Here is a 26,721-nt window from a genome sequence, read left to right on the forward strand (position 1 = left end):
TGGGAATTCCACAGTGCACACATAACCTCGAGTGGAATACACAGGTGTTTAATGTTAGACTCATATGGCCACACTGGGAAAATCCTCGAGACGTGGCTCAGTTTTCAGGGGGCGAACACCCTCACCCACTGCTGCCACGAGGAAGAACAAGGTGCAGCTGTGTGTCGGGCAAGAGGCTCGGGATGCACAGGGCAGATCACACCAGCCTGCTCCGGCCACACTCGCTCCGGCAGCGCCCAGTGCTTGGGGGTGAGAACCGACCATCTTCTGTTGCCTTCCCTGCAGTCATGTACGTACACCAAAGCAAATACACACAGCTTGATGGGTTTCTGCTCCTCTCCGCAGACCTCACGCCACTTTTGGAAAAGCACAGCCTTCCCCAGCAGTACGAACAGCGAAGGCTGAGAAGATCACAGCCAGCACACTGAGGTCTGCAGAGTTATCTCCTCCCCTCAAGCAAACAAGCTGTCACGCAGCAATCCAGTCCCTCGCGCCAGAGCTGGGCCCGAGCAGCCCACGACTGCCAACTCCAGCGCAACCCGACCTGGGGCTTTGGCACCACTTCCACACTCAGCTGCCTGCAGTGAAGTGCTTTGAGGGATTTAATTTAAGGGAGAGCAGCACGGATTCGTTGCCTTCCCCCATGCTGTTCAGACAGAGCCTCTGCCTTCGAAGGCAGGTCCCGCTCCCGTGGGCAGCAGTGGGAAGAAGCCCTCCGGGACACAAGCCTGGCATGTGTGAAGGGCAGGGAGCTCGGCGCCATGCTTGGCAGGGCACCATGAGCATGAACAGGCAGCCGGCCCATGAAGTCACGGCGAAGCAACGGCGTTTGGGACAGGCCAAGAAACCGCCTGGGCCCGGGCCTAGGTCTCACTCCTCTTGCCAAGGGGGGCAAGAAGGGGAGGAGAAATCAACACTGCAAAGGAGTGTGAGGGTAGAGAGGACATCTGAACGAGGAGGTCTTCTCCACAGGCAGCAGCTGACTGAGGTGTGGAAGGCGTGAGGAGGCAGGGAGCCTACCACTCGTGTCACAGCAGCCCCGTCTAGACTGGGAACAAAGACGGACAGAAAGGGCGTTCCCTTAGCATCTGTAATTGGTGAGACATAAATCAAGAGTCAGTTCTCCACAGCGAGTTACGTTTGGCTGATGTAAAGAGCAGGGAAGTGAAAGTCATCGGCTGGGCGCCTGAGGGAGGAGAGGAGAGAAGACAGGAGATAGGTGATGAAAGGGATGCAGAAGGAGAGAAACGAGAACAGGTTAGTGACAACACAACACTTTGTGCCCTACTCCTCCCATGCCCGCAGCTTGGAAGTGTGTGACAGCTGACTAACAGCCTGGGACAAAGAGAAAGAGAGACCAGGACCACTGTTCGGTTATAAGCTTTTTCTTTTTTAGAATTCAAGCTTACACAGTTATCTATGCCCACTATATTCATAATTACATTTTAATATCTGCATACAAAAGCTATGTAAAAATTATTTTCTTCCCCCAAATATACAAATTTTCTCTTTAGATAGTTTAAAACATTTGTGATCACAGATTTTTTTTTTTAATATATTTTAGGCTGAAAAAATATTACCAATCTAGCATAACTCTTAACACTGTTTGCAAAAAAATACATCATCCAAGGTATTTTGTTTTTTACTGTACTGTGTATTGTTTGCCTTACCCTCAGGGCACGAAACTGATATAAAAAAATAAACCAAATAAGCAAAACCCACAAACCTCATAGACAAAGTAAGAAATCCTCCCAACTAACTTTATAAAAACAAATAAACAACCCAAACCACCCTTCTCTTCAAAAAAAAAAAAAAAAAGATGAATGACTAATTTGATGTATTTATGAGCAAACTAAAACTTAAGAGTGCTATGGAAGTAGGAAAAGAGAAAAAGAAATTACAGTATGTCAGCTAGTTCATGCCCTGATACTATCTTTACCAACATTAAATGTGTAATTAAATAAAGTGTCTTTTAATGTTTTACATTGTGCTCAGTAATTTACATAAATTTAATCTACACCTGGGTGCTGATGTAGATTTACATTTGATTGTCTTGTGCATAAACAAGGTTAGCTTTTAAAGAAGGTAAACTGTGCAATGGACAGTCACAAACAACTTATTACCTGCACAATATTGCTTTTCGAAGGCGACATCAGTCAATGTGGATACACACAAATAATGCATACTCTTTGCATTTGCTAACATCTATACGGCACACTAAAACTTTGTGATAAGGCCAAACCTTTTTTTTTGTTGTTTTTAATTTTAAAGCAAAAATATACCATAGTAAAAAAATGTGCTCACACTGTTTTGAATCTTTAAGTGGAAAATAAATCTCTATCACACTAGAATAAAGTTTCTCTCTATAAAATTTAAATACGGATCACTTCATTGCTATATCAAAAGGAAACGTCTGGCAATCATTTCCAGATGATCACAATAACAAGACACATTAAGAGGTCCTGTTGCCTCTTCCTTTGTGAAAAGATAAATGTTGAACGCTTTCAATTGCTCTCACAGTGAGAGGAATATATTCCTTGGTTGTGGATTTCGATTCTGTCAATGAAAAAGGTTTAGCCTTAGGAATGCTGGCTACATCTCAAAACTGTAAGACTGATTTTTATAATTTATGATTCATGCAGCAAAAAGTCAATATGACATATACAGGTTAGAGTTCCATAGCATAAAAATACATCACTAGCAATGACATGCTCTGCTTGTGATCAACAGCCCTGTCTTGGCAGATTTCAGACACAAATGGTCTTTCTGGACATATTTTTTTTCTCTTTCTGATGCCTGCCTCTGAAGAAGCAAGCACTTTGCTCAAGGATGGTTTTGGGCCTCAGAGGTCTAACTCTAACACCTACATTTTGGCAGAATGTAAACAAAAATCATTATCACGCACTATATGTGTCATTATAAATATCAATAACTTAACTGAGATTACACATGAAACGGGCATCTAAATGCACTTGTTACCCAGGGCAAAACCATGAAGGATGACAATCAGGTTTGAGAGGAAGAATCTTCTATGCAACACCCCCACACAGACCACAAAGCAAAAATGAGGGTTGTGTGGCACCGTCAGAAAGAAGATGCTGGACTGCACTGAAAAGTGCCCGTTGTTTCCCTCAGAAGGCCAGGTCCTACAAACGCTGCTGACTGTAGCTGCAGTAGCTGAGTCTGCCACTCAGGTGGTAAATCCAGTGGCTCAACTAATTCTGCAGTGGCCTGAGACCACTGGTGTATAAAAGCAGGTAAGTCATTGCAGGACTGAGGTCACATCCACTAGTACGAGTCTGCAAGAGCATCTTCATGGGTTTTAATTTTGCTCTCATGATCATGTAAATCAGGAATCAGACTAAGGAAGTCACTGAAGACACACAAACAAGACTGGTAGGAGATCAGAGGCCATTAGATGTCAGAACATCAAATCTGTCAGACTAAGAGCTAGTTCTTAGTTTTCAATGAGGAGTATTACTAATCCCCCTGTTAATCAGAGCCAGATTCCAACGTAATCTAAAAAGCTAGAAAAGTATGCTGACATATGTCCTTACTGCTTAAAGCACTGCTGAACTATTCAAAGTCGGTCGCCTAATTTTATGCACTTCGGCCCATCTGCAGTCATCTAAGAAAGGAGGTCTGGTTTTCTGAACCCTGATTAACCACAACCCCAAGCTGCATCGGCATCTTGGGAAGTCAGGCCATTAGCTTGGATGCCTAAATGCAGCTTACACGCCTGAATTCAGACATACATTTACACAGGCTGTGTTTTAAAACTTTGTAACTTGCTTTGGTCACCTTTGGAGACAAGTTCCTGTATGAGCAATTATTTTTATAGCAGCCAGTGTGCGAAGTGTTAATTCTCAGCACTGCCTCAAACTGCAGCTCTGTCCAGGGTGTTGCAGGTTCCTTCATCTCTCGCTGCTTCCCAAGTCAATCCAGTAACTCTCACATTTTTTCTCACCTGTGACCTTTTCTATTTTTTGATTAATGCAGTCCTGACACTCCCAAGTGTTCAAAGGCCAGTAGTGGTGGCCTCAGTAGTTACAAGCTACGAGAAGTCACTTTTGGGTAGTGACTGCCAATTTAGGCTACTGATTTTCTTTATAACCCAAAGGATGAGAATTGTTGATCTTAATGAGAGACAATCTCTCAAGTAGCAATGTGACTCTAGGAACTGAAGCTCAAGAAAAAAAGGCTTGTAGTGAGGTCACTGTGAATGACCAGGGGAAAATGACATTTTTTTCTCTGCAGTCTCATCTGCAGCACAGTCAAAAGCTTGTACACCAACTCAAGCTCACATTTAGCTATTAGATGAGATACTCAGACAGGCTTCAGAAGGAACTCCATCCTCTGGCAGTACAGAACTCCAAAAGACGCACGCACTTCTTTTATTTTTGAGAGCCATTTGGGGTATAGATGCCAGTAATGGATGGGCTGTTTTTTTGCTCTTCCTACATACTGTCAGTGCCCTACCAAACCACCCCCAAATCAGATATCTAATATTCTTCACTGACTGCAGATGCTGCCCATCTGAGATTCTGCAGAACCAACACAAGCAAGTTCATCAAGTTGTCTGGTTTCTTGTTCCAAAAAGCAGGAGAGTTTCTGGCTCCTCGTCCCCAAGACATAGCACTCTACCAGGAATTTGGGTAGAGAATGGTGTTGGCACACATTTTGCGATGGAGCAAACACAGCCCACGACAGAGGTTCTTCAACTCCAGCAAGCATTTAAGGACTAATTTCCAATGGCCTGCCTACTTGCTACCTGCAAAAAGCCCTGAACACGCCATTGTGTTTTATATTCTCATGAAATTACGTGCACAACCTGTAAGGAATAACATCAATGCTCACAACTCACTACAGGTGCATATGATATCAAAGAACAGGGAGAACAAGATTCCACAACCCTGAAAGAAGAGCCAACAGCACTCCAAACGCTTTATCAGTGATAAAGGGAAACAGAGGTGAAAATAATTTAACCTCTGGCATATATATTCTGTGTTCCACCTATAAGATTAAATTTTCCTGAGTATCGTGGTCTCATGAGGGGATAAATGCGTAACGTATTGGTTTAGATAAGGGCCATGAGCTTTGAAAGTCAACACAACCACCCTAACAATGCCCACTGACTTGCCAGGCAAATATATCAATAAATAGCAGAGACAGAAACTGGTACTAATGAATGCACAACACAAAGGAATGTGGGATACGAGGAAGTGCGAAATAGGTGAACTAAGTCTCTGAGTTCCCAGGAAGAACAGAAGAATGCTTTTGATGTATCATACAAATTCAGAGGATGGTTTAATATCAAGTTTATAAAATCCAGGGACAAAGCCCCTGAAAGGAGATGGATGACAGAAAGGAACCTCTACCCATAATGCCCTCATTACAGGCCTCCAAACATTCCAGTATTCTGAATACTGGCTTGCAGATTTCGGCAGCAGGACATCCTGTCTTTGCTCACGTCAGTTCCTGCTAGTGCAGTTAGTGGAAATAAATTATTTGAAGGAATCAAGTGAGAAACTAGCCAAACAAAACACAAACGCACACCAAGGAGGGAGAACCTAGCTGATCAACACACATAAACATACACACACACAAGAGAGGGTGAAAGAAGGAGAGAGAGAGAGAGAGAGAGAGAGAGAGAGAGAGAGAGAAAACACAAAAATATGGAAAAATGTTTAAGACATCTGCTGAAGATTTGTAATTATATATATATAAAATTATATATATATACGTGCATATAAACTTTATATATATATATAAAACAAAAGATTACTGCCAAGCAATGCTATTTGTATTACTGGGATAAAGCTGTACAGTCTCGAGTGTCATTAATAACACAACTGGTTTTTGTTCCATCTGATGGTCATCCCGTATGTTTCATTCTCCTTGTCATCATTCTGTGATCACTCACATCCCTGAATAATTCCGAGGAAATCCTGCTATCCTGACAAACAGCCTCCTCCTTCAGAGCGATGGATTTTCCACACACCTCAGAACAAGCAGATCACCCCACTCTCAGGAAAAAGCATCTCAGAGGACCGAATTTCCCTCCTAGCTCCAACAGACCTCCCAGTGAAGTTACCTGGAGTTCAAACACAGTAAGAACTGAAGGATCTTACTTTCTTACACACGTGGAAAAAAATGAATCAGTCCCTTTTACCACTCTGCATTTTCTAGATACTTGATTTATGGGGCATGGTTAAACTGCATCCATTGGAACAATCCTCAGATAATGATGGGATCATGATGGTGATGAAGATCCTAGATCATAATGGTAATTGTCACAATAGAAACAACCATGAAGACTGGAAATTTCATTGCATTAAATGGTCACTTGTGCCCTGTAAAGTGAGGTAATACTAGACAGAATTGCCAGGATCAAATTAACAATAGCTGTTTTAACTTGCAGGCCAATTTATTTTCTGCCACTTCAGTTAATCTCCCATAACTTCCAAGCAATGATGCATGTAAGCTGGTGACCACGCAAGTGCTGGTGAATGAGACTGGTCTGTTTGTATTTTCACTGTTAAGCTGTCAAAGCATTCACATCAAAGGACCGAAGAACAAACTGCAATAGTCACAAGTACCTGCATTAAAGGGACGTTTTCATCCATGTGTATGCAACTGCCCCCAGCAACCCCAAACAAACAAAACTAAAACACAAACAAAAACCCAACCCCGCCTCAAGAATCAGAAGAGAACAAAAGAACAAACAAGGGTGAGAAGAGCTGGGCAATGGAATGACATGACAGCCAGTAGTGCGACAGGGGTGCGGAGGACTGCTCCAGTCTCTCTAATCCTCAAACACCTCCAGGAACAACGGAGGGAAGAGTTCTGTGGGGCACTCCACCTTCATGTGCAGGAAGCGGCTGGCATGGCAGGCTCCAATCATTCGCAGATCTGTCACTTTCATCAGCAGTTTTGGCCAAAAGTGTGCAACATGGTGTTTTCTGTAATTAATGTAGTGTTCAAATGCCAGGAGGAAACCCTCTTGACACTTTTCTATCCTCTCGACGCAAACAAGGCCTGGGCGATCTGCAGATACAAAGAAACAGAATTATCATTAAAACTCGTTTACTTTAAGGAATTCTTGATCATAAATTAGGCAAAATAGGATGATTCTGTCATAAGAAAAGAAAAGATGGAGGCCAAGGAAATCTGCTTTGACTCAAACAACTTCTTTGACCCTGGGCATCTCATTTACATGTGCCTCAGTACTATCCTTGATAGAACAAGGAGATCATTCTTCCTTTCTTCATCCTTTGTCTGTTTTGCCCATCTTCTTGAAAATAGCTGTTTGGGAAGTGTTTCCTTGCAGTGACTGGAGCAGCATATCCTTGATCTCAGCTGAGGCTTCTATGTATATCTTACTGTAAAACAACTACTAACCAAAAAAATTCCTCATCAGATATCTAAATTACAGTTCTTTCCTATCTCTTTCACTACAGCCTGCAAGGCTTTGATCAGTCTTTGATCCACAAGTGAGCTGCAAAGGAAACTGTTATGGAGCACCACAGAACAATAAATGCCAAAAGTTTGGCAGACAGTTTGAATCAGCTCCCATGTGAGTGCTGGAAAAGTTCCTTTCACAGGTCACTCTTCAGGAGACAGTTCTAGGAAAGCAGGTCTTCTGAACTGCCCTCTGAAACTCCATTTGTGTATCACTGTGTAGGGAACTAAAAAGAAATCAAAATGTTTTGACTGGGAATGTCATGTGCTGTGTTGTGATGAATGTGGAAACCTTTCTGTTTTGAAGACAAAGTTAATTCTTGTTAATCGCTGTCTGTGTACTATTACTCAGTGTCCAGTCTTCAAAGTGGTCTTAAAACAAAACCTTGCCAAATCTGCCACTGCCCAAGAATGGAATTTCCTCTTTGGGCTGGCACAGTCAGGGGAAGCATATTTGAAAATATATTTGATCTGAGAAGGAAATAAACTGTTTGGAAATCATACAAAATGGTCTATGCTGCTTCTGTATCACGTCACCAAGAGACCAGCTAAAACAGTCCCAGTGCAGGGAATCAACACAGCTCTCAAATGCCAGTTAGCAAGCGGGGGTGTTGTTAAGTAGGAAAAAACAAAGGTCAAACTAAGCATGTGAGACTGCTGGAAATGCGTATTAACTGTACTTCTCACCTAGTGCATGACAGTACTTAGGGGGACAGGGAACTTACTGTAAGGACAAGCGTTGCTAAATTATCATTTTTCTAGTCAAGGCAAACTGGCTCAGAACCAGATCTTTCTGATGATCACTCCTGCCTCCCTGTTAAGTCACTAAACTGAGCGAGGTGTGTCACCAAAGCCACTTCTATGCCTGTCTCTCTGAATACCCTTTTTTTCCTTGTGCTCACGAAACTGATTTTAAAATGCATCAAGATTTTGAGAGAGAATTTTACCCACATTACTCCAATCAGCACTACAAGATATAACATGCCCCGTTTCTTTAAAGAGAGACTTGTGATGAAGACTAAAGAGTTTCAGAATGATTGGGGTCCCAATATATTTCTGTTCTCACCTGACGACATGAGCAGAACAGCCTGAAGAAGGGCAACCTCGGTGTCATCCAGGTTAAATGAAGAAAGAGACATGCCCAGGTCAAAAATGGCATCAGACACTACGCCAAGACCCCCATTTTTCAGCTGGCCCCTTGTCACCGCCATCTCCCCATTTAGCGTTAAAGTCTCACTCTCGGGGTCATAGCGAACTGCTGCTCGGAGGGACATTATCTCCATACAGCAGCCTTTCAGAAGGATGATCTGGTCTTCACATGGCAGCTGCAGAAATCATAAATGGTAAAGAAAAATATGTGTTTTTCAAACCGAACTGATTTACAACTACAGTAAATTCTTGACCATGAATCCACATTTAACATCCCAGGGCACTACCTGGTGTACAGCAGTCTCCCTACAAACGTGCTGCTGACCAGCTAGTTCGAGTGCACCTCACAAAACTCCAAGACTCACATTCCTGCTTTCAGAAACTCCTGGCAGGTTAACACCCTCATGTACCCTTAGGAAATCTAGTGATAACACAGTGGTAGGGAAGTGGACCTCAGCAAGATATTCACAGCAAACCAAATCGGTGCAGATGCTCAGGTGAAGTGACCCAACTTTCAGAAGTGCTCCTTTCCGTGAGACCTCTTAGTTTGTGGGAACATTACAAAATTAAGTCCAATAAACCTTAAGAAGATTTATTCTGAGAGGTTCCTCTCTTCCACTCCTGAGCTCCTCCGGCTTATAACTTGGCATAACAAAATAAACTGTAATGGGGGCTGGTAAAGGCCCAGTCAAACTCACTGCCAGCCATGCTGATTTCTCACCTGACCACAGTGGAAGATGTTTGGTAGGGTCCAGAAGAGTGGACTGCTTTGTAATAAACAGAATTTAATATATATATATTTTTAAATCTAAAAGAGGTATCTCAATCAGTGGGGTATCTCAATCAGTGCTGTGAATTCTCTGTCCATTTCAATCAACACAAGTTATCAAGCTATATTATCCTAGTAAGGCTGACCTCCCTAGACTCCCTATGTTATTGCTGGACAGACAAAAAATCTATGGCAGAGGTCCAGCTTTTATGCTGGTGCATAAGCTGTGATCTTCAGGGCATGTGGCAAGACTCGTCTCTTCCGTAACTTAAAAAATGGTAAGGTGTCCAAATTGGCAGAGGTAGGTTCTGTTTTTATAAAGTATTACCAGGATGTTGACACATTAGGAGAATGTGCTCTATAAAGCATGTCTTTATATTTACATAGGTAGTCCAACAATAGCAAAAATAGTAAAAAAAAAGAACAAAAACAAGGCCATTTTGAGATTGGCACTAAATGAACAGCAAAGAGTCACATGTGAAAAAGTGACTTGTATCTACTTGCATTGAAAGAAGGCAAAAATTCTTTCATTTCTGATTCATTTCAAGTTATATTTACCTGAATTTCAATTCAAGATGAAAAAAAAAAACTCAACAAAACAAACCACAGAACACTGTAAATTTATGTGGCAACTGTGCACTCACAAAGCAATTGCATTTATTTGGTGTAAAACCATGGAGGGTGGATGCCAGACAGTTACCTAACACTAGAGTAAAGCAGCTGCTTGTTAGAGAAGAGTTTAAAGCACAAAGCCAGCCACAGTCAGAAAAGTAGTTGAATCATGCAGCTATTTTTCCAGCAATGCCCACTTCAGGTGTAAAGTGCTTGATATATAAGAAAAATGACTCATCCTGTTCAGGGCAATCACTTTGTCTGAGGATCACACTCAGCTCAGCGGTAGTGTGTGGAAGGCTGCACAGACATAGGGGCAGTCTTGTTACCCAACGACACCACCACTGCTTGGCTGCTGAGACCAAAGTAGGGAAACGAACATGGTAAGAAATTGAAAAAAAAGAAAAAGAAAGAAAAGTGAGCAACCATGAGAGATATAAGAAAAGGTAACTGCAGACAAAAAACAGACATGAGAGAAAAGAATGGAGAAGAACCAAAGAGAAATGAAGAAAAAAACCTAAGGAGGAGAATGAAGAATGGGGGAAGAAAACCAGACAGACACTAGCAGGGAAGATATTACTTGACACTTCAGCTGTTTTAGTAGTGAGCCATTAAACCATAGAGAACTTCTCTTCCTACATGAACCTTCTTAAAAATTCTTTGTTGTAGAGGTGATCTGACTTTGCCTATCCATCATTTCTTTCCTAATTCTGAAGGATACACCTGTTTCGCTGACACTGTGCCTCAGGTCTTATTTGCCAATAGCAGCATTTACCAAAGACAGGAGGCCTGAACTTCGGTTGTGCTCCCAACTATGCAGGTTTCAATACTACACCCACCACTGAGCATTGCAACCAGAGCACCATCCAGGAGCAGGGTAAACAAATGTGACTGATACCTGCCACATGTTGTCCTTTCCTTTTCTCACTGTAGGGAGAAAATGCAAAAGGCAGAAACCTGAGGTGCTCACCCCAGCAGGACATCCTGGCAGCCATCACTCACATGTAATGCAGTGCGTGGAGCTGAGCTGAGCTGAGCCACCTAGAAGGATTGTGTACGCAGACTTATCCAATGTGGAATCACTGATGCCCATGACACCTAAACTCACATCAAACTGATTAAGTTCTGCTTAGTCAGTCTCCTTCACAGAGATATACAGCACTCTCAGCCTAAGCCCGTGTGGAAATTAAGAATGGAGATAATGTTTGAATGCCGTGTATGTCCTATGGGAGAAAGGAGGATTTTTTTCTCATAAACCAGTCCATAGCCCACACAGCGTTCCTTCTAAGAAAAAGATATGGATTAAAAAACATGAATGTATGAAATAAAGTCAACAAGACAGTGCCCCTTCAAAAAGGAGCAAGCATTTGTCATTTTCTTTATGCTATAGCAGCAACTATTTGACAGCTCAGGACAGCTGTCCTATCCCTTTGTGTTCACCATGAGCTGCCCCTCACTCTGCTGTCAAACCTCGCTGTATATGGGTGTATGGGTGTCAGGTTCACAGAGTGGCTCAGCTGTAAGCAAAGCCTGTCCTAGCCGAGCTGTGTAACCTACAGAGTTCATGCCCAGCTACTCCTTGACTTCTTCAGCCATGCTTCCTGCTCAGCTCTGACACAAGTGGGCCCATGGTAGCCAGGAGGGGTAGGAGATGTCAGATGGGCACTGCAGTCCGTGTCTGACTGGCAAAGCTTTCTAAATTAAAAAGACTACCTTGTTACGTCAGTGCAACTTCCAACCAACAAACACTAAATCAGAGGAGACAGTTTCCCTCAGACACTGAATGCTGCAGGGGCCTCCTGATCTATGGATACGTTCCCTGTTTTTTTAAAATCTTAATGCTGGGCCACTATTTCATGCTCTGTTGGCTGATGGAGCTAATGCTAAGATTAGCCAGGGAGAGCTATTTACACTATGCCAACCATTGATATTTAGCTCTTCTTACTCTGCAGGTGCCAGAGGAGGTAAAGACCATTAGCTGACATAAATAGCTCTCCTTGACTGACCGTAAAGAAAAGCTGCCAGCCAGAGGAGAGTAAAATGCTACGGCTGCCTTAACTGACTGATGTTTCTTTCCTGACTGTTTACTTATTAGAGGGAAAAGCTGTTTCCATGTTAGGGAGCCCGATGAACTCCTTGAGCATGGTCACCCTCCAGCAGAGTCAAGTGTTGTTCTGCAGTGTGGGAGAGCAGGCAGGCATCCTTCCATGGCTGGACTGGGGATATTTCCATGTTAAAACTCTCATGGTTGTGGATCCTAAGGGATTAGCAAGACTTAAAATTATTACAACTATTAAGACTGAAATATTCTTTTAGTTACACTTGGGCTGCAGTTACGATAACGTTTTTTAATCTAGGAAAAAATATCATCAGCCATTACATCTGGTCCTTCATTAAAAATGATACCTCAGTGTAAATGAGATCAGCCTAGGCCTCCGTATTCCTAATGTGCAGCCAAGTCTATTTGAGTCTACTTAGGGTATATTTTACACGTGACTATCTACCTAGAATGACACCCCATTACTTTAACAGATTCTCTTATGCACACCCTCCCTGTTCAGGAAAAACATACCTAGGGAATACAATGAGGCAAGTGCCATTCCTGGATAGGGATACGTTCCTGCATTTGAAGAATTTGTTACTGCATAGATTCAGCTCCACAATACTAAACCTGCCAAGGAACTGGAAAGCACAGAGGGAAGTGTGTGCTAAAATATCTGATTAAACGTATCAAATATACCTCTAGACAGCTTCCTTTGGCTCATTTGCTTTGTACAAGGCTACCTCTAAAGACATTCAGGTCCCTAATGAACCATGACGACTTCCAGATGAACAAAATCAGGATTTCAGTAATCACAGGAAAAAGAAAACTCATAAAAATCCAGATGATTCTAATCCCATCTATTTTGATTCTTAGTTTTTCTGATTTTAGATGTAGCCATTTTTTTAAGTAAAGTCCTACCTGTTACAGTTCAGTGCCAGTATTTTGAATACAGTATAACCACAGCTATGTAAATGAGGGATGCAAGGGTTTTTCTTACCTCACAAAACATAGGCAACTTTTTGGCAAAATCCACCACTCTTGTAATCGCTGGTGTGATAATTTTTGTAAACTGGCTGAAGGCTTCTAAATCCACTTTCCCACCTTCTGGGGCATTAACTATTGGTGCTTGACCAATGTCTTCTGGCTAAGGATATCAAGAAAGATATTTAAAGGAACAATATATCTTCGAGCAAGCATTTGATACTCTTAAAAAGTCCTGCTTGGCAACAAAGATACGTTAAAATAAAAAATAATACTATTTTTTTTAAATCCACTTTTTAAGTTATGCCCATTATGCCACAAACTGTGAATTTGTTCGTAAAGCATTTGTGAAAGAGAATACTGCACATGGAAATGGGGGACTGGCAAGCCACTCCCCATGCTGTGTGGGCAGCTGCATTTTTGTGCACATGCAGTTTCTTCCTTGTGCCTCTATCTGAATATTTTGTGGGTGCAGTTTATGTATTTTTTGCTTTAAAATATAGGCATGATCTTGTTTCTTAAGTGACGAGTTTCTCACGAGTTGCTCTAAAAGCAAAGGGCACAGAGGTGACTTGTTACACCTTAGAAGATGCTCAGAGCTTTGCAGTACTGGGCTATTTCACCTACTCTAAGTTCTGAAATCATTCCCAGAACAGATTGCCCAATATCACAGAGCTCCAGGCAATTGTCAAGGCCTGTTTCCAAAACTAGGCTAAAACAACTGATGACTAAGAACAGGCTAATGCAAAGCTAGTCTGGATAAACTGACTAGAATTTGAACTCATTTGGGTAAAATTCCGGTTGAAAATCATCTTCTGCATGACTTTAGACCAAGACTTCTCCAAGTAAGAAAAAAAAATCCTATTATGAAGATTTCAATAGGAACACACAATAAAATAGGTTTGACCAGAATCCATATTGAACGTTTTTCATTCTGACTGCATTTCAACATGTTCTCCCGATTCTCTGACAGTTTGTCAATGTTACTGTGCATTTTTAAAACAGACAAAGCTGTTCCTCTGTTTGCTAAGTGCAGCTTTGCAGTTGTAAAAGACCTGCCAAACACTATGCAGAGGTTCCATTTTGTTCATGTTAGAGAGTTCAAAATGGGATAAGGCCCAGAGAACAATGCCTTTAAGACTGATGGAGTTCATGACGTTCATATAAGGGCACTTAAGCAGGGGAGGTGCTGAAACTGCTGCCTGTAACAAAAACTTGTGCTCGATAGTGTTTTTTTTAAAGCAACACATCATAAAAGATCCTTCCCCCTCTCTGTCATCAGTCTGAATCCAAATCTAACTTCTTTCAAGAAAAAACTCAGCAGTGCACTAATAAAACAAGAACCAATTGTAAAAGAACAATGAAGAGGACTGGGCTCAATTATCTAGGGGCTTCTCCTGCTAAAAAGCTCAAATAATCCCAGTTTTAGGCTCTCCCCTTCCCTTCATCTTGGAAAACTAAACCACATTGTCTGCGTGCTCATGATAAACAATATTCATCACTTCCAAGCGAGAAGACTCGAAGCTGAAGCCACGCACAACATTGTTAGTGAGAAGAAAAGAGAATACAGCATTGCCTTGGGAAAGCCAGAAGAATTCAAGTGGCTAGCTAAAACAAACACACTCCAGAAGGGCATGCTGCTGGAGAGCCCTTGCCACCTAACTCACCTCAACAGGACAAGAGGTCCAGGCCTCCAGGGAGCTCCTGCTGTTGAAGGACCACCCTCATCTGCCAAAGGGCTGACCCACAGCTCGTGAAGTGTGCAGTCAGCTCCTCCTGCTCTCCAACAGCTTCTGGCAGGGAGTTTTCAAAGCCCTCTGCCTGGAGTTGTCAGGCCACCCTGGACTTTCCCTTCTGTGCTCACTGCAAGGTGTCAGTGAGCTCCCTACACTCACCTTGAAACTCTAGGGCTTCAGCATGAGTGAAAAAAAACACGGAGGGCCTGGAGCGAGGGCTGCACCAAGAGCAGTTTGGTCTGGCCTAGAGCCAGCTGTGGAGGTCACCGCTGGTTTCTGAACTGTCCATTTCAGCTGCCACCCCTGCCTCTGCCCCATTTTGCCCCTCTCCCAACAGCCCTGTCCTTACACCACCTTACGCCCTGCCTCATGCCTGTACCCCAACCTCAAGCTCCCCAGTTTTGTATCACCTAAAGCAGGTGATACCAACAGAACAGTATTCCTGTCCAAGTAACCACGCGCTACCGCAGCTGATGTTATAGTTTCAGCTTCTTGGCCTGTTAAAACCCATGTAGCAAACCTTGCTATACAGGAAAACTGGAAATTTCTCTGTTACTTCTTGCCAGTGACCACTGGCTGTGTTTTCCTGACAGCACACTACTATGAACATGTGGCCTTTCATATAGAAATCTGGGCACTGCCACTGGAGTTAACAAAACATTATAAAAGGGATCAGGTGCTTTGAATATCAAGTTTCTCCTTGCAATTTAACAATGGGTGAAGATTCCCATTGTGGATTAGGCAGCAGGAGCCTAGGCTTGCAAAAAATGAATGTACTCTATCTGATTTGGTATACACAGGCTGTTAAAGATGCCCGTGTATTCCTGACATGCAGTCTATAATCCTTCTTTTGTGCTGTCTACGCATTCTGTATTCTGCAAGGATTTTCTTTAAAAATTGATCTAGAAAAATAAAACAAATTATTTCCTAAGCCTGAGCATCACTATTTATTTTCCGATCCTTGGGTATAGGCTGAAAACTTCAGTCCTCTTTGCAAACCCAATACGATAGTGTAGGTATCATCCTGCTTTCATTGAAATTTATTTTTCTTCATCAAATTTACTTTAATTAATGTGCTCACTTTGGAACAAGGAAACAAGAAGTACAAGTTATTAATTAAAAATATCAGTTTCCATTTAAAACTTGCCATTTTTTCTAACACTTTAAATATGTTGTATGCTAGTCCTTTATAAAGACAACTTTTCCTAGATATAACACATAAAAAAAGATATGGTGTACATTATAGACTGATACTGCTGTTAATCAGGAGTGAAACAATTTTTCTACTTTTTCTTCTCATAGCACACTAGAAATATCCAGCTGGGTAAGCCTGAACTGAGTAATAAGCTATTTATCTTTTGAAGTACATGGTCTGATCAAATATTGAACCTCAGCCAAGAGTAAGTAAGCAGTAACTACAAAAATAAACAATTTTTCATTTAAGCCAATACAGTTACACCAGTGGCTGCAACGCTGGGAAGGGACTTCAGAAGAAATAAAGGAACCTGACTCCGAGAGCAGCGTAAAAGGCTGAAGTCCCTACCAGAAATTTCCTTTTTTGCTTCCAGTGGCTTCCTTGTGCATTGGTGGCCACATGTGCTTCAGTGACAATTTTGATCAGCTCCCATTCCTCATCTGTTGGCTCTGGTTTGTGCCCAATTGTTTTCTGCAGCTCTTCCCGACGTCTCTTCTCTCGATTTTCTTCTATCAGCTTCCTCTTTGCCAACCGCTTGCTGTCATCCAACACCACTAACAGGGATAAAAACATTCAAAAATGGCAGGGAGCTCTTACGGTTGTCTGAACTTTGGTCTTTCCTGTACCTGATATACTAACTGATTACAAACTCCTTGACTGATCACAGAACCACAGAATGGTTTGGGTTGGAAGGGACCTTAAAGACCATCTAATTCCAAACCCCTGGCCATGGGCAGGGACACCTCCCACCAGACCAGGTTGCCCAAAGCCCCATCCAGCCTGGCCTTGAACACCTCCAGGGATGGGGCATCCACTGGCAAACTGTCCAGTGCCTCACAACCCTCATAGTAAATAATTTGTTCCAAATATCTAACCTAAATTTCTTTCAGTTTAAAGCCATTACCCCTTGTCCTAACACTACATGCCTCTGTAAAAAGTCTCTTTCTGTCTTATAAGCTCCCTCTAAATATTGAAAGGCCGCTCTAAGGTTTCCCCAGAGCCTTCTCTTCTCCAGGCAGAACAACCCCAGCTCTCTTGGCCTTTCTTTCAAGGAGAGTTGCTCCAGCCTTCTGATCATTTCTGTGGCCCTCCTCTGGACCTGCTCTAACAGGTCCGTGTCTTTCTTGTGCTGGGGCCCCAGAGCTGAACGCAGTGCTCCAGGTGGGGTCTCACAAGGGTGGGATGGAGGGGGACAATCACCTCCCTTGACCTGTTCATCACGCTTCTTTTGATGCAGCCCAGGATATGACTGGCCTTCTGGACTGCAAGCATGCACCGCCAGCTCACGTCCAACTTTCCATCCAGCATTACCCTGAAGTCCTTTTCTGCAGAGCTGCTTTCAATTCATTCATCCCTGAGTCTGTTCTCATGTCTGGGACTGCTCTGACCCAGGTGCAGGACCTGGCACTTGGCCTTTTTGAACCTCATGAGATTCATGTGGGCCCACTTCTCAGGCCTGCCCAGGTCCTCTGGATGGCATCCTTCCGTTCTGTCCTATCAACTGCACCTCTCAGCTTGGCGTCATCTGCAGATGATAACAAACTGAGTGCTTTAATCAGCAAAGAAGTACTTCAGTACTGTGAAATATGCTTCATTATCACACATGACATAGTTCTCTTACTTATCTCTCCAAACTTCATTTTTGCAGAAGCCTGGATTGCAAAGAATGATTTAGCATTCTAATCCTTCTAGTAACATTATGTCTACTACAATTGTCTTCGGTGGCTTATTCCACCAATAAAACTGATATGTAAAAGCTTTGTGAGGACTGAGACAAAACGCTCCAGTAACTGACTTGGTGTAATCCACATTGGGAAAGATGCATTTTTGTTTTCTTTAAAGCAGTATTAGCAAAATCAACACTCTATTGTTCATAACGTGTTCTTGTAAGCCAGTATAATGTAATGGATTTAAAAGAGTTCATAGATGAGTGGTCTTATTCATAGGAGGATCAACTACCTGTTGCATGATATGACCAGAAACAACCTGCCTTTGGTTCTTTCCCCAAGCCCTACAAATGCAGTCATTCTGTGGCTTGCTAGATCCCCTCTAGTTCCAGTGATGCCAGACACACAGGCCCCAGGGCTCTACATCTCTGACCGTCACAGAAGGTTTCTTCCCAATTCCCATACAAACACGAACAGGCCACTGAAAAGACTGGCCTGTTTAAGAGAAGGAGGACCATTCCGATCCACAATCAGTGGCATGCAAGTAGGAGTAACACAAGTCCTGTTTACACAGTGCTGTTCACACATTTTAATTCTAAGGTGGGAGAAACCTTTCTTGAGTTCGAGATAGCGAGCTTGTCTGCCACTCTCAATGACAGCTCCTTTGACACATCTGTATGTGTTCTCCACAGAGAGAGCTTTACGGTATTTACACTTTCTAGTCAGAAACAAACTCAGACAACCTTCTTTTTCTGTACAGTTGCTAAATAGTTGATGCTCATCATTGTCTGATGTGTCAGACTGGGATGGATTTGAACTGATGACCCAGAATTACTCAGTTATTCAGCTCCCTCTCCTAAAGTTCCACCTGGTTAAAATTGTGTCATTTATTCTGTTTCCTTCCATACAGAAAGCATTGTTATACATTACCAATGAAAAATACTAAGTTGGAATATTCTTATGTTGTTTACTGGGTCTGTTTTCCTTCTTTCCTTTTTTTTTTTTTTTTTCCCAGAGGATTATGCTGGCAACAACCATTAACTTTAATGCGCAGGGGGATTTATGTGAGTTCCTCCCATTTGCACTAATTGAAGTTATTGGTGTAAATCCCTGTGCAACGTCAGGAAAAGAAGACCCCTAAGGGTTAATCTTACAGCCATATGTTCTAGGTCTTTAGAATGAGAGTCGAATTCTTTGCAGATAACTTCTTCAGAGCTAAAAATAAAACAAACAACTGCAGGATGACTCATACAATGACATTCAATTTCACATCCTCCAGAATTTTCTAAACAAGATGTTTTTTTCAAGCAAAGTGTCCATCCAGATGCATTTCTCTCTCCTCTCCTCCTAAGAGTTAACATTCCTACTGCTACTCAGCCTGGTAAGGCCAGGAGAAGGTGCAGTCTGGTAAAGCGTAAACAAAAACTATAGCCTTTAAAAGTGGTTTGATGCAGTGAGCATATTTCCCCAGAACAAATTATTAAAAACAAAAAATGCTGCTAGTTCTACTTTACTTTAACAATCTTCAGCAATCAACATACTTTAGGCAAATAAATACATAAAAAAAAAAAGAAAAGGAAGAAAAGGAGAAAAATATACTTACAATCTGTTGCCATGCCAACAAAGATACATTTTTTGAAGCGACATTCCTGGCACTGATTTCTTGTTACTTTGTCTATCACACATTTTCCTTCATATTTACAGGAATAGGTTGGATGGAGGTTTTTCTGAATGGTTCTTCTAAAAAATCCCTAAGTGCAATAAATAAATACATTGGAAAGCATTAGTACTGTGTAATTTTTTCAAATTGAGAGTCACTTTGGTTTGGTAGAAATGCACCTAAGGATGCAAGATAAAACACTCCATTAAACTCTCAAAGAGGAAAAGAACAGAACAGTTTTATAGTTTATAGTATTCCTTTTCTGAGTTTCATGGAGCACTTCCGGCCTAAAAATTAAAACATATAGGCATCTGAGATAAATAAAGGCATAAGGACAACTGCCCTGAGGAACAAATAACCATTACATGTCCTCTTCCAGTCCTGTGTTTCTGTGTGCTCTTTTTTTTTTTTTTTGTACTTGAACAAGGGAGTTTATTTTGAGCCCCCTTCTAAATTACGCAATCCATTCAAAGGATACTAGGAGACACATACATACTTTTAATTACAGGACAGCTTCTACAAATAGTAAAGGTGTGTAAGTAATGCTACTAAAGGGTTAAGAATGAACAGTTTTGCTTCCATCTTTCCATCAAAGCCAAATAACCAATCAACCAACCAAGTCTGGGCAAGAATAAGAATTTTGCAGTCAAGCCCGATTCTCCCAATCTTTGAGTTTGGTTCTAAATAATGGATCCATAATTCCCAAATGATCTGCATTTCTGAGAAAAGGAATTAATTCATATTTACCACAAATCTCTGTACTCAAAACAAGCATCACCAATAAAGAGCTCTACCCCTCTCCATATATATAGTATCTACCTATGTATAATAATATATATATAGCCAATTGCAGTAGAGACATGAGGTCAGATCCTCAGCTCACACAAACTAATGTACCTCCACTGGAGTCACTGATTCGTACATACCACAGACCCTGGCCTTAGGCAGAGAGATCAGATACAACTTCTCTCTGAACATTATAGACCTAATCCTGATATTAATTTCAACATAAATTTTCTCAGTGTCTTCAGCAAGAGCTAAAGTTCGCAAGACCATGGTAATATGGACAAGATAGGTTGCAAAGGCAGAAATTTAAATTCCACTTTAATTTCAATTGTCACCATTTTTTGAGACTGTCTACATTCAGCAATGCAGATTGGGACCACCTTGACATACAAAACATGCTGAGACCCTGGTCCTGTTTGACTGGGACCATTGCAAATGGCTTCGGTTTCATTGAAAACAATGTCAACATCCAAGTGAGAAGGGATTTTATTTAATGAATAGTCTCTTCACCTCACGAGGCAAAAGGTATGTTTTTAATCATGTTAGGTAACACTAGGTAAAATCTTAGAGCAGTGTGTAATATCTATCCCTTAATAAAGATGTATTAAGGCACATGTATAAGTCTATTTCAGCTTGTGCTCCTATCTCCTGCAAAGACAATGAAAAACTCTGTCCTCATTAGAATTTTATCTTACATCATCCAGCTTAGCTAAGGATACTACTTTTTCCTCCTTTGAAACAAAAAAAACCTAAAATCTTAATTAAACTGACTTCATAAAGCATGTGTGTGACTCTTTACAGGACTGGGACCTGCTCGGTTGAGCCAAAATCCAGGAAGTCAAAGGCAAGATGTTCTCACGTGGAGTTTGGATGAGGTCTCAAATTCTCATTTACCCAACTGGATTTGGATTTTACTCTCAACCCTGTGGCAAATTCCTAGAGACAGAACCTGCCCCTCTCCTCCCTGAAGATGTCTCTGGACACCTAGGCACACCGAGTAACCTCTAGTTAGAGCAAGAAATAGAAAAATCTCTGATGAATCACAGGAAGTGGCACTGAACTTCTGTCTTCCAAACCTTGCATGGGACTTAATGTAGCTCTAGCTTTATAATTGTAACACTTCTCACCAGCTGTGTGAGGACCAGCACATTTCATCCTCCCATTTCTTTGTATTCCTCAGATTTTTTTTTTGTAAAAGAAAACTCTTTGATCATCTCTAGAAAATATGTGATAAGGAAGTTGCTTTCAATATTTATCTAAACATTTCCTCGCAGATCAACCATTTCTCTGCCTTGGTGTTCAGACTCACTTTCAGCCTTAATCTTGGCGGTGTTTACACAAACGTATGCCACTTTCATTTCCTGTATTCTGTTCATGTATGCACATGCATAAATAGGTGTATGCTGTTACGATCACAGCCACATTTGATTCCTCTGACAGATGATTCAGACTCCCTTACGTCACTGGAAATTTCACACATACACACAGTGAAGTACAGAAAGGGGAATTTCTAAGCTATAAGAAGAACAAGTAGATTTCAAATCTAAAAAAATCTAGATTTCAAATCTTGAAAACAAGTAAATTTCAAAAAAAAAGTAAAGAATTTGAGTATCAATGATAAAAGAAAGCACATTTTATTGTAAGGAAACCTCTCTTTTCCTAAATTCCTTTACTATGCACCTGTACAGAAATAGGTGCAGTGGGTACAGCTTGTAGAAATAATTCAGTGACATCTGAATTTATTTATATTTGAAGCCCTTACAATTTACTCTCCAGCAATCATGTGTGAGGATCCTTTGCTCAGAAAAGCACTCAACAAAGCAAATTTTTGTCTGTCAGCCCTAATTAAATTTGTTACAAAATGAAAGTAATTTTGAGTAGAAGCAACTAGTAAATGTTCAAATTTATTTAGAATTAATCACATATACCTTTGCTGATAAATCACACAACTTGAAACGTATACGCAGACCCTCCAAAGCATGAGTTGAAATTGTCCACACAAAATAGCTGTCAAGCCATCTTGTACAGTGAATACATTTGCAAGAAGAACAACAAAACAAAACAGTCTGGAAGCTAACTATAAGGAGGAGAAAGAAATTTATTACTTGTTGCAAATTGTTACCTTGGTTCTTTGCGCACATAAGCATTATTTTAAATTGTACATCGGATAGAAGAATTATTTATGAAGACATAAGTAGATTTGGTATGCTATATGTTTACAATAGCTGGTAGGCATACAAAGAAACACTTCAGTTAGAGTACCAAAAACTTTAGTAGGAAATTTGGTGAGAAATATAGCTGTTCAGCTAGGGGCAAAAGCTATTTCATAATGCTCCACTACTGCCTACTTGTCATTGTATCTGAATTAAATTATATTCATATATTTTATGAATTGTTATCATCTGGTATATGGGATGCAAATGGATAAAAATCACTTGTTTGGTTCCACAGTTTTTCTCATATATAAATATTTTTTCATGCATACATGTATGTATGCATATAAAACCATTATGAATATTACCACAAACCTGTTACACATAGGATATTTAGGTCTTTGTGCATCTCATAAATGTATTTTAGGGTAATGCTGTACAACAGAAGGAACTATTTCAGTACTGTTACTGTGATATGGGGCTCTAAAGCCAATCCAAACCCAAAATTTCAAATCTAAATATTCCAAACTTCAGGAATGAACAGAATATGACTTTTGTGGCTTAGTCCCATGACACTAGTGCATGACATGTGTGGTCCCATTTGTTTAGAAGAACTTTTTTTTTTTCCACAGGAAAGAATAGTTTTCTTACAGGATCTCAAGCTACTCAGGCAAATTTATGGCAGTGAAATCATGTAAAATGTGCCTGACTGTGTTACTTCTTTTTTTTTAATTTACTTGCCCAAAGCAATCCTTTTTTTTCATTTTTCATGTAGCTTTAGAGATGCAATTTTGGACTGAAAGCACATTTAAATATTGTCAAGTTAAAGAAACAAAAAAAATTTTACATCTGTTTTAACTGGGTGTCAATGCCTCCTGAAGTGATGGATGTTACTGCTGTATGAGCATGTGGAAGGCACTTTTGTTTTTATTTCTTTGCAGTGATGATGGGAGGCACTGGAACACTGTTAATCACTACAGACTCATCATGGCCATAGGCAGAATCTCAAGCTATTGCATAAACAGCTTCACTGAAGTTCCTGGGAGGATGCTGATGCACACTGGCTGAGAACATGGCCAAAGAAGCATTAAAAAAAATGGAAATGAAAAAGCTAACAGTTAAACAACAACAAAAAATCTAAATTCATTGTCTTCTTTGCAGAAGCAAACACTGCAAAAATCAACTATATTCCTTATGCATATGAAGATCAGCAGCAGAGCCAGATATGGCTTATCATCAGTACTGGATGTTCTTATTCGCTTCTAATCGTTGGCTTTTTTTTTTTTTTTTTTGACAGCACAGTTCAAGAAGTCTGTATAAATGGAGGAGCTGGAGAGCTATTTCTGATTCCCACCTTCCCACTGTGCCATTTACCTTGCAACCTTCACAAGTGATGCAGCGATAATGATATCCGGTGGCTTTGTCCCCACATACTACACATAGCTCATCCTTGTCTAAGTAACTGGGTATATACCCTGTAAAGAAAAAGAGGACGTGGCATGTAAACTCTATATAAAATGATATGATACATTCGATATAAAAATATCATAGTAACTTTCACTGCAGATCTTGTCTACTAGCCCCATACTTCTCAACTCACTGGATTTCCTGAATAAAAAACTCATGGTAACAGTATCACAGAAGTATTTAACATGGTGCAGTATCTTCCACCTTACACACTGTTTCAGCATCTGCTGGTCAAGAGGGACAAGTCAGAGCATGATTGCTCTCACCTGAATGAAATATTACCTCAGAAAAATAAATATATTTATTTTTACCTCAAAGGCTTTGATGTGAAAAAATAAATAACAGCAAGACACAGATTATATTTCTCTCTTCTGTTTCACAAAAACCTGATATGCTTGTGTACTGAAGATGAGGTTCCAGGTTGCAGAGTGACTCAGGGGCCTGCTAGTAAGAATATTTACTGACAGTGCCTTTGTTTCAAAACAGCTCTGCAGGTGTGGCTCCAAAACTACCAGCAACAGATCACAAAAGCTGTATCGATCATAACTTACCTGGGTGTGTTCCACAGTTGCATTTAATATAGCTTGAATTTAGGGCAAAAATACGTGGGCACTCAAATATGTGTGTGTGTATGTGCATGTGTGAGAATATTTTCTCTTCTGAAGTGGTTCGCCAGACACCCGATGAGTGAAATCAAATATTACTACTATGAAAAACATTGGCAATGCTTAGTTCTTTTCCCACACCATTTGTTTTGACAATACAAACATATTCTCAATTTAAGCAAAACAACAACAACAACAAAAAAACAATTTTGATGGTAACCAAAGTAATTCTGAACCAAAGAGAACTTTGAAATGGAGTAAAATACAAACCTTTCAAAGTAAGTATTGCCATAATTCATAATTAATGGAGTTATAGTACACAAGTTTTCTTTCTGAAAAACCTCTCTGTACAGATGTAACACTAAGACCTCAGATTCACTTTGAAGGGAGAGAGTGAAGTGCAGCTACTCATGTAACCCTGGAAAATTACTGAAGTACAGCGAATATTTCACAGAATGACCGAGTGGCTGGGGCTGGAAGGCACCTCTGGAGATTACTTAGTCCAACCTCTGTGCTCTAGTAGGGACACCAAGGCTCAGGGCTGCTCCAGTTGGGTTTTGACTATCCCCAAGGATGGAGACTCCACAACCTCTCCGGGCAACCTGTGCCAGTGTCTGACTACCCTTACAGTAGAAGAAAAGGTTATTTTCTTACACTTAGATGGAATTCCCTGTATTTCTAGTTGTGTCCTTTGCCTCTTGTCCTGTCACTAGGCATCACTAAGAAGAGTCTGGCTCTGTCTTCACCACTCACCCCCATCAGGTCTTTCTACACATGGAGAAGTTCCCTGAGAACCTTCTCTGCCCCAGGTTGAACACTCAGCCTCTCCTATGTCAGATGTTCCAGTCCCTTCAGCATCTCTGCAGCCCTTCACTGGACTTGCTCCACTGTGTCCATGTCTGTCCAGTTCTCCAGCCTGTCCCAGTCCCTCTGAAGGGCAGCACACCCACCTCGTGTATCTGCCATCCTCCCAGTTTTGCATCATCTACGAAATTACTGAGGGCAATTTATGAGTGCAATGAGAGAGTCCTTTGGATGTGGCTGGCTGTAATATCATCCCTTCCACTGGCTTGCTGAACCCACCGGCAGCACAACACGTTAAACCTGACTCTGAGCTTGCTGCCTTGGTAGGGCTTGGTAGGCCACAGGCGCATGGAGAGCAACCAGCACCACGACTCATGGCACCAGAGGGCTGTTGGGGGATTTTGTGAGGCGATGGCTCTCATCCTCCTGTGACCAATGTGACAGAGGGTCAGCTCAGTAACAGGCAGCTTGAATGAAAGCACAATTAAGAGTAATTATGAGACCTGCACATTACAGAGAGACAAATAAATCTCTTCAGGTAACGCTGGGACGCAGGATCACTTTGAAGCCATGCCCACCCATCTGCACCTTAGGTTTACTAACACTCCTACTGGAGTCTGAAAGGGGACTGGTGGTGTGAGCAGTCTACATCATCAAGACTGATACGATACATCTTACTGATCATCTTACGGACGTATCGTATCAGTCTTGATGACGTAGACTGCTCTTACTGATGTAGACTGATCTTACTGATGTATCGTATCAGTCTTGAGTACGGCAAAGCATCACATTTACATTAAAGTTATATTTCCCCTTTATGAACTTGGGTAAAGGCTGGTGGGCACGCAGCTGGTTCCGTGACCTTGAGGGAAGAGAGACAGCAGGGTTTCCATTCTAATTTACATCCCTGGCTCCTAACGGACATTATGCCGGTGGAGGATTAGCAGAGGCTATTATCCCCCGCCTGCCCCCCTTCTGCTCACACAACACATACACTACGTGGAGCTGACACGGGAGGAAGGAGCATCAGCGAAGGGAAACAGCATTTTCTGCTAAATTTCTTGTAACAATTAATGGCTTCTTGACATTGCTATTCATGAAAGGCAGACCTAGTTGAGCATAGGCTATGCCCTCTAAAATTCAGTATCGCTGGCTTGCTTCCTCAAGAAATACTTCCGAATTAAATGCCTTGATATTTCATTAAGTATATAATCTGGTTAGAACTGCTCATGTAATGGCAGCTTTGTTCTACTGGAGCAGCAGGAGACAATGTGTTTGAACTGCTTCCTTAAATACATACAGCAGCCTGCACATGTGATCGCTGGTGGCCATCTCCTTGGAGTTTCATGACTTTATCCTACTCGGGAAGCAGTTCTCAATCTGATGGAAAAGAAATCTACAGGCAGTCCTAGTCAGAAATGAAAAATAGAATCCCTATATGTAAGCACTTTTCTTTTCTTTTCTTTTCTTTTCTTTTCTTTTCTTTTCTTTTCTTTTCTTTTCTTTTCTTTTCTTTTCTTTTCTTTTCTTTTCTTTTCTTTTCTTTTCTTTTCTTTTCTTTTCTTTTCTTTTCTTTTCTTTTCTCTTTTCTTTTCTTTTCTTTTCTTTTCTTTTCTTTTCTTTTCTTTTCTT

The 26,721-nt window shown here is 41.2% G+C and overlaps 1 protein-coding gene across 10 annotated transcripts in view; it reads right to left on the reverse strand.

The window, feature by feature from the left end:
• Nucleotides 1-1,801: 1,801 nt before the first annotated feature.
• The window catches only part of THRB (thyroid hormone receptor beta), a 166,852-nt gene continuing 141,932 nt past the window's right edge, over nt 1,802-26,721 (reverse strand). For 9 of the 10 annotated variants that reach the window (XM_066991915.1, XM_048076050.2, XM_066991914.1 and 6 more), the window contains 6 exons: nt 23,588-23,688; nt 19,218-19,365; nt 16,296-16,501; nt 13,033-13,179; nt 8,528-8,786; nt 1,802-7,047 (listed from right to left, as the gene is read on the reverse strand). In XM_066991915.1, coding sequence (XP_066848016.1) covers nt 6,806-7,047; nt 8,528-8,786; nt 13,033-13,179; nt 16,296-16,501; nt 19,218-19,365; nt 23,588-23,688 — 1,103 coding nt within the window. In that variant the 3' untranslated portion in view covers nt 1,802-6,805. The remainder of the gene's footprint in view (nt 7,048-8,527; nt 8,787-13,032; nt 13,180-16,295; nt 16,502-19,217; nt 19,366-23,587; nt 23,689-26,721) is intronic. The other variant, XM_048076047.2, reaches the window with a different exon arrangement.

This window comes from Anser cygnoides, chromosome 2 (genome assembly GCF_040182565.1).
Source record: "Anser cygnoides isolate HZ-2024a breed goose chromosome 2, Taihu_goose_T2T_genome, whole genome shotgun sequence".
NCBI lineage: Eukaryota > Metazoa > Chordata > Aves > Anseriformes > Anatidae > Anser > Anser cygnoides.